Raw genomic sequence first — 9305 nt, 5'->3', positions numbered from 1 at the left:
GTGATAAATCTGGACCCTCCTCTGTGGACTTCAAGGACCTGGAACTCTGGAAGTATGAAGGTAAAACTTTGGTCACTGTACACGAAGAATGCGCTGATTCTGAGGCGGTCTGGGGGAGAACTGATTGATTTTTCATTAAATGATCCTCTATTGTTTGGAAACGTGGAGGATCATTTATTACGGCGCTGACTCTCCCGGCCTCCCTCCGCTGCTCTTGCACTGTTTCAGGCCTTTTGTGCGGCGGCTTTATGAAGCTGTTTCTGAATGACAGCTCCCATAATTATTATCTTTGTCACAATGTACAGTTTGTGGTCACCGAGGTTTTGGCTCCAGCTTTGTGTTTGTCTCTCCATTTATTCCCCACAATGGCCCGGCGCCTATTGAATCGCGGCTGTTTTGACGGCTCGCGGAGAGAATCGGCCTCCACACGGAGTCACCAGCCTCCACCGGGGAGGTCGGAGGTCGGACTCAGGCGGACAACGGCTCTGCATGAAGAAAAACCTCAGCCACTGGGACCGTTCTTATGTAATATTGATGCAGTTCGGGTGCACAGGAATCAGCAGCAAGAACAGAGTCGTCTGGGTGGAAAACTTCAAAAAAAAACACAACACTATAATGAGACAAAGCAGCACAGGAAGCTCCCGGTTGATTAGTGTCATTAATTAATCCTGGATTCCTCAACACAAGACGTCACAACAAAACTTTAAATCATCTTTGTGTGTGTGCGGTGTTTTTCCATCCGATGAGCAACTCCAGATTATCCAACTTCCTGCTGAAACGTCTCACTTTGCCGTTTCGTAACCAGCTTAATTTATGTCAGAGCGCCGCTCTAACCAGGCTAAACGGTTGCATCGCCGAGGCTCCGGCAGCTTGGCCTCTGATTATTTGGCCTCGTTGGAACCCAGACAGATTCCTTATGGGCTCTGAACAGCGTGAGAAGGGTCGACTCTCAGGCCTCCTCAAAAATCTGAGTCACGCCGCTACTTGGCATTCAACTTAGCGTGACTGACCCGTATAGCCGCCTTTGTAATTGTGATGCTGTTTCCCCTCAGAGCTGAAATTCTTCTCCAGGTGGTGTTTTTTTCTTTTTTTCTTTTTTATCCAACACAACATGCAGATGTAGACTTGAAACGCAGACACACATCCACCCACACACACACACACAGAACACAACCGATTCGCTGGGAAACGAGAAACCGCTTCAGTCCGCGGGCTCTCAGCGTTTATGTTTAAAACAAGAGATGCTGCAGCAGAAACGAGAGCAGCGGCGAGGGCCCGGACCCCCAGCGACACGCCCGAGCCCTCCGACTCCTCAACGGCCAGCTAACGCCACGAGCAGGTAGAAGGGCAACTTACGGATGAGAGGCACACTGGCATTAGCCGTCCCTAGCTTGTTGGAGGCGACGCATGTGTAGTTTCCGTAGCGATCCTCCGTCATGTTGGTCACTGTGAGGACTGATCTGGAGCTGAGGCTCTTGATGTCGATGCCCTGACCCTTGATAATCCTGGAAACAAAACACAGAGACAACGGATGAAGCTTTCAGTTCTCACAGAGTTATCTTCATGAGCAACTCAACTGCAGTCACGTGTTTCTGTAACGAATCACAAATACATTTCTAATCAACGTATGTTTCCCTTTAATTAAATTAGTTCACTGTTGCTCCTGTTCAAGCAACCATCGTTTATTATCGGCCACGCAGACTATTCGCTTCTTCAGTTTGGGTGGTTTGTGTGAATCATCCAAATCCTAAGAGTTGTGTCTTTGTGTGGTCATTTAATGTCTATTTGTGTTTTTTTCTTGTCTATTTGGTGTCATTTTGTGTCTATTTGGTGTCACTTTGTGTATATTTGTGGTTGTTTTGTTTATATTTGTGTTTTTTGTGTGTAATTGTGGGTGTTTTATATCTCTTTGTGGTCATTTTATGTCTATTTGTGGTGTTTTTTTGTCTGTTAGTGTTCGTTGTATGTCTATTTGCCGTCACTTTGTGTCTATTTGTGGTTGTTCAATGTCTGTTTGTGGCTGTTCTGTGTCTATTTGTGGTGGTTTTGTGTCTATTTGGCATCATTTTGTGTGTATTTGGCATCACTTTATTTATATTTGTGGTTGTTTTGTTTGTATTTGTGGTCATTTTATGTCTATTTGAGGTGTTTTTTTGTCTGTTAGTGTTCGTTGTATGTCTATTTGCCGTCACTTTGTGTCTATTTGTGGTTGTTCAATGTCTGTTTGTGGCTGTTCTGTGTCTATTTGTGGTGGTTTTGTGTCTATTTGGCATCATTTTGTGTGTATTTGGCATCACTTTATTTATATTTGTGGTTGTTTTTTGTGTATTTGGCGTCACTTTCATTCTATTTGTGGTCCCTTTGTGTCTCCTTGTGGTGGTTCTGTGTCTCCTCTGACCAGGACCACCACAGTGAATGCATCGTCGTTGGTCAGAACAAGTTCTAGACAATGGAAGGACCATTTTACCTGCAGAACCTACCAGGACCATCTCTAGACAGGATTCACTGTGTGGAGACATCATTTGTTGTTTTTAACAGAATCTGCTGCACTGATGAAGTTCTGAGGCTCAGAAATGATGGAAAAAGTCCATTAAAGTGATAAATCTGGACCCTCCTCTGTGGACTTCAAGGACCTGGAACTCTGGAGTATTCACAGTGTGAAGGTAGAACTCTGATCAGTAGATAAAGGTGCTGCAGATAGAATAAACGGGGAGACGTGAAGTCAAGACCCAGCCAAGAGTCAAAGTGTCTTCAAAGTTGTGCTGATAAAAGTCAGATAGAACCTGTCAGCACCTGTTGTGTTTCTGTCACATCACTGCTAAACGTCCTCCTTCATCCTTTACTTGAGTCTCGATCACTGAGGTAAAGACGCTTTTGTCTGACGGCCGACTTTTTCACGGTTTTGACGTTTTAAACGTGTCGGAGCTCCAGCAGCTTCTCCATTTGTGAAATAAATTCATTAAACTCGCCACTAGCGAGAACATCTTAGGAGGATTTAACGTGAACTAATGACTAACAAATTCCATCAGTAATTAATCAGTCAACCTGTGAAGCTTTCTGCTCGTCCACCAACTGATGCACATTTAACATAACACTACTTTTATATCAGCCGTGCTTTCTTTTCCAGACTGATCCTGATGAACAGGACGCTCGTCTAGAGCAGCAGGTGGTTGGAGCTCAGATGCATGTTCGCACTCTGACTTTAAAAAAAAAAGAAGATGGAAGTAGAAAGAAAAAGGGACGAACTAGATGCACAAAAGGAATTAGTGCAAGCAGCAGCGAGTCCTATGGGAAGAGATCACGATATTTAAATATACAACTATAACTGAAGTTTGTTTTTAGGGGGAACGTTACTGAACCACTGGTACGTATAGATATTAACTCTCCACATAATCAGTTTCCATCTCTGACGATAAAAATAAACATAATTTACTCCTCAACAGTTGTCTCTCTATTAATGATCTAGTAATATAGTAGATCTGAGAAACAGAAGTGACTATTTTTAAGTGCATACAACCACAGGCTTTTGCGTTGTGATGATATTTTGCCGGTATATTATTTATTCTGACTTCAGGTAACTCTCTGTTGTCGCGTCCCTGGATCACCTGGGGAGACGTTAGTCACCCTGATAAGGCAGAAAATGAAAGAGAAGCTGCAGACGTGCGGTGAAAAGGTCTTAATTTACCTCTAACCAATTAATTCTGGTGCTGACGGCGTGAAAGTGTCCCCAAAGTGTGATGTTTTGCTAAACTGAACAAGAAGTGAGTGAAAAACAAAAGTAAACAAAGACAGAAAACAAAATTTAAATACAGGCCGTAAAAAGGAAAACTCGTTCTGTTTAGTCGAATGACAGATAATAATTTCTACAATCACAGAAAGTTAATGTTAATTTTAAAAAAAAAGAAAAAAAAAAAAGTTCAACATCAAAAATCTTTATTTTTCTAAATGGTTATTTGTTCATTTGCATTATTTGACTGTAAATTTACACAATTTTCCTGTATTTAATTTAGCAAAAACATTATTATGTTACAAATATTTGCTGTTATTTGGAAGAAATATTATATATTCATACTTGAAAAATGGTGAATTTTTAAAAAAAAAAGTTATTTTACAGATTTTCCCAGTTGAGTAAAATAACCGACAATATCCAGTAAAATAACGAAGAAATAATAATTAGATAATAATTAGAAAAAGCAATGAATTACATGTTGACTTCAAAAAACAAAACAAAAAAAAATCTACATAAAAATTAGTATTTTTACAAACTACTTCATGTTTTTAAACCGTTTGACAACAAAATTACAGTTTTACTGTATTTAAATCAGCTAAAATATAATTAGTTTACAGATGTCTGTTGCTATTTTTACATTTTTTTGTTTGTTTTATTTTGCACTATTTTTACAGTTTAAAAAAAAAAGTTTTTACTGTTATTAAACATTTTTTTCTGGCTCTTTTTGCTTTTTCATGTATTTTATTAAAATAAATTGTATTTTTACAGCAGCACACAAGCTCCGCCCACCTACAGCAAACATTAGCTGATTGGACGAGCGTTACGCTTCTAGGTGGTCTGTTCCTGGGTTTTAAACTGGACCAACTTCCAAAAGTTCACCGAAACATTAAAAGCAAGAAGTTAAATAAACGTTTTTCGGAGGTTTTTAGAGGCGTCAGGTGGCGGCTGGATGCTCCTCATTTGCATAAAGTACAATCGAACTCAACTTTATGCAAATGAGGAGCGGAAACGTTCTTTAAACACTAACGGAACGTGTCACATGGCGGCTAACGTAGACGACACACAGGCAGCGTTGTTGTGACGGATCCAGTGGAGCCATCAGAGTCCTGATCCGTCGTCCAGATGCTGCTTCACGCCTCCGTCCTTCACTTCCTGACCTTCCTCCGTCCAACGAGACGCCTTCACTGCAAAATAACGTTGATTTCAAAGCAAACTTCGCCCAAAACGTACTTGAGATTTCAGTTTATTAGCACCGGAGCACGATTCTGCCGGTTCGCTCCCACACAAAGCGTCAGGTGGCGTGACTCACTGATGATACAAATGTTTGTCATCCTCAGCAGATCTTCAGATTGTTCGGTGCTTCAGCAGCCTCTCCAACAGATCTATTTATCCCTCGGTCTGCTGCGTCTGCCTTGAAGAGACGCTCTGAAGGACCGAGCCGAGCGAGACGTGACCCGGAGGTGAAGCAGCTGGGCGCCACTTGACATGTTGCTCGTCGTTTCGCTGCAGGTGCGGCGGGATCACAATAAAGCCGATTCCAGTTGTGGCTGGCATCTGTGCCGACAAATTGACAAATGTTTAACTGTTTACTTTGGTGGCTGCGATGATCTTTAACAGCCTGTACAGATTAAAATTCGCTCCGTTAAGGCATATGCTCTGCATCCCGATGGCGGGATTATCCCAGGGAGCACGGCTCGGTTTGTTTTTCATCTCTACAGTTTCATATTTGGCATCGTAAAGCCTAAAGACTCCCAGAGAGGAGGCCTGTTTATATCTCGGCCTCGCTGCCCCCCCTTCGTGATCTCTGCTTTGGCAGGCGCTCTATGTGCGACCTTATGTCCAGCAAATATCCACAAATCTGTTGTTCCCCCTCCCGCGGTGGTGGCGGCAGCGGCGTCCTCAAATGTTAGCCGAGCTCGGCGTGCCGCTTCACGGCATCAAACCGGGCGACGCTCGCCTCCGTCGGGGTGACAGAAGCCTCCCCACCCCTGCACATCCACACTCATAAACACTCACCCACTCCCATTCAAGAATGAAAGCAGCCCAACATCAAGAGAAAGATTTACTTGTCAGAACTGTCAGCGAGCTTCCGATGGAGGCGAGCTGGAAGCTGATGTTGTGGCTGCATCAACACGGAGCCAAATAAAAAAAAAGGAAAAAAAAACACGACTTTTTATTCCACAAGAAGCAGCCGGAGTGAACGCTATACGGAGGCTGTCCCGTTCATAATGAGCGGTAAATGGAGAAATCACCGTTTAGCCATGTGTGAAGTCACAGAAAGAACAAGTCCTTGAATTAAGCGAAGACTAGAATCATGCCAACTTGCCTCCTTAGCAATTTGAATAAATTGATTCCACCCCATAATTACAATTAGCACAGTGTGAGCTGATGATTGAAATTGTGCTCACCAGGAGTGGGTAAATGATGGGTAATGGGGGTAATTTGGTTTTTAAATTCAAGAACTGACACTTGAATCTAGACTGATTGATGTATGTGTCGCGAATGATTTAAGCCAGTTGCCAGCAAACATTTTATTAGGATGCGAGGTGAGGACGACCGCCGGCGGAACGTTTCCGAGGTTTTTCAGCCCAGAGGATGGAAACAAACGGACGGAAAAGAGCAGCGAGCGAGTACGATTTCTATCAAGTAGAAGGACGAACTAACGTCTAAACTACTAGTGTCAAACTGATACTGAGGCTCTCCCGTTTGCTCTAAATGTAAAGCATGTTTGACCCGCTACAGCAGCAACAGAACAGGTGAGATCTGCTCCACTAACAGGCGACCCAGTAAGCCACAGCAGTGACCCAGTACAACAGGGTCAGCCGGTGCTATTTCAGACAACACTGTTCCTCCACCAGCAGAGTTTGTTCTCACTTGTTTGTTATTTTTCGGACTAAAAACTTTCCGGTTCTGTAAAATGTTTTTGCCTGAACTTTGAGAATTTTGTGTTTTCAGATCTTTATATTTTCACCCTCAAAAAAAAAAAAAAAAAAAAAAGCAATATCTCCATAAATAAAACTCCCACAGCCATGAAATGTGGCGAGGACACACAAAATATAGTTTCCAGCAGATCGGAGTGATTAAATGGCTCCAGCAGAGGCCAAAGTGTTGATTATTATAGGTCCTTGAAAATGAAAAAAAAAAAAAAAAAAGGCAAATCATCAAACCACAGTGTCTCCTATAAGCGTATATATCTATGGATGGATCCATGTTTCTGCTGAAATACAGGCTTTGGTCGACAGTTTACCAAAGATGATTCCAGTTTAGTCCTAAATGACTTGAAACGTGTCCAAAAATACACTGAATGTGTCCAAAATAACATAAAGATGTTCTAAAATGATTCACAGGTGTCCAAAATGACAACAACAAACAATTATTGGTCCTTTAAAATGAAAAAAGGTGCAAAATTTTACAACCCAGACTGGTGTTGATCCAGGAAGTTCCTGTCAGTGTCTATCTATGGATGGATCCATGTTTCTACTAAAATCCAGTCTTTGTTCACATTTCACCAACTGTTGAGGCTCTAACATCAGTAGAACCTGATGTGGTGAAGTTGGACCAGACGAGGTTCCAGTTTTTAGACATTTTGATTTGAAACCAGTATAAAATTGGCCAAAAACATCCTGTTATTGTCTGAAATGACTTGAAACGTGTCTTGAATGCTCAAAATTCTACAAAATCACTTAAAATCAGTCCAGAAATGAATCAAAAATGACTTGAAATTGTTTAAAACTGCTCAAAATGTACCCAGATTTACTCAGGATGTGTTTAAAGTGACTCAGAAGGTTCAAGTGGTTCCTCACAAAGTTCCTGTCAGTGTCTATCTATGGATGGATCCATGTTTCTACTAAAATCCAGTCTTTGGTCACATTCACCAACTGTTGAGGCTCTAACATCAGTAGAACCTGATGTGGTGAAGTTGGACCAGACAAGGTTCCAGTTTTTACATGTTCAGACTAAATGTTGACGTGGATCATTGGTAGGAACCAACACCTGGAGGTCACAGGTTCTGGATGTTGGTTCTGGATGAGCAGAGCTACAAGATGCTTCATGTTGGAGTTTAACTACACATGAGGCTGATGTTAAATTATCAAATGTTTTTTTATTTTCAAGGGTCAGTGATTAAAAATGTGTCCTCACAGCAGTAGAAATGCTGCTTCTGTGTTTTTACATAGATTTGTTCAATAAACGCTATCTTGTTTAATTTACGTTTTCATGACAGAAAGTTGAATTAATGTGTTTTTATCAGTGTATACCATCTATTACAGCTTCTATCTATCTGTATATAATATATATGTGTATAATTTATCATCATATTGACCTATAATTATATATAAATGTGCAGATTTTATTGTTTTTACACGTGTAAATATCCTTTTAACATCACAGGTTCCACATATGTGCAGGATCTGATGTGAAACTAAGGCTTGATAATGTGGTTTAATTAAATTACGGAGTTTTCTATTTCTATTTATTTACTTTGCAGTGGTGTATAAATGCTCAGATGTAAAGCTCCTCTGGTGTTTGTTTATCTTCAGCTGTGATCAAACCACCTTTATGATCTGTGAACCAGAGACTCTTGAAGCTTCGGGAGCTTTTACATTAAAGTCAGTCGGACTCGTCTACAGCCGACGACACTTTAACACGTCCACCAGGGAGACGTCCGTCCCCCAGGACTCACCTTTTCTCGCCCTTGTACCACTCGAACGTTGGCGAGGGGACGGCGGCGGCTTCACACCGGAGCAGGGCGGTGCGTCCCAGGCCGACTCCGTGGCTCTTCATTTCATGGATAGACGGAGCAACTGGAGGAGACAAAGACATTCTTAGACATGGGCTCAGGTGACGTTCAGGCGTAAACACCTCAACACCTCAACACCGCCACTCAGAGGCCTCGGTTCCCGGCGTCAGGAAAATGAAGTGAATGGCGCCGCGCGGTGATAAATGGCTTAATGGAAGTTCAAAGACTCAACGGCAGAGGCAGGTTGTGCGAATGTGAAATGAGGCTCCTTTCATGTGCTCCGGTGTCGCCAAGGCAGCTCCGCACACGGACGGTTTCTAAAGCAACACGTTCGTTCTGCTTCCAGCGACGAGGCCTTGAAGGAAATTAATGAAACGGCGTCGTACGGACGGAGGACAAAGACGCTCGACGGACGACATCACAATTCAAGCATTTCTTTAAAAGCCATTCTTGTTGTGTTTGTAGTACGACTGCTGCTGACGGAGCTGACGGCGTGTGTTTGGTATCTAAAGGACGAAGCCGATGAAACAGGAGCAGAACCGCCCGACGATGGGCAAACTGGGCCCACAAACAATAAAAGTGCTCCGAACACTCGAGCAGATGCAATCATCAGAGGTCCACGCTGTTTCTGATGAGCAGCAAACCCACCAGAAGTCCGACTGCTCAGAGCTTTCAGCAGCGTTCAACCAAATGCCTGCAAAGCTTCACCTCCAGCTGCATCTGGAGAAACCTCAGCATGAACCAACGACCGACAAACAGCCAACATGAATCCAACGCTGAGCGGAAAACTAGCAACAAGCTGCGTCATGTCAAACATGAGAAGGGCTTCATTATTTA

At 42.5% G+C, this 9305-nt stretch overlaps 1 protein-coding gene across 1 annotated transcript in view; it reads right to left on the bottom strand.

Annotated features, from left to right (window-relative positions):
- Positions 1–9305, bottom strand: part of negr1 (neuronal growth regulator 1) — a 173752-nt gene that overhangs the window by 69384 nt on the left and 95063 nt on the right. Inside the window, exons 6-7 of the mRNA XM_008297223.1 lie at positions 8412–8532; positions 1357–1505 (exon numbers count right to left, since the gene is read on the bottom strand). Coding sequence (XP_008295445.1) covers positions 1357–1505; positions 8412–8532 — 270 coding nt within the window. The remainder of the gene's footprint in view (positions 1–1356; positions 1506–8411; positions 8533–9305) is intronic.

Source organism: Stegastes partitus, unplaced genomic scaffold, assembly GCF_000690725.1.
Source record: "Stegastes partitus isolate 25-593 unplaced genomic scaffold, Stegastes_partitus-1.0.2 Scaffold1200, whole genome shotgun sequence".
Classification (NCBI taxonomy): domain Eukaryota; kingdom Metazoa; phylum Chordata; class Actinopteri; family Pomacentridae; genus Stegastes; species Stegastes partitus.
Note: the sequence above shows the minus strand (reverse complement) of the source record. Positions and strands in the feature narration are given on the sequence as shown.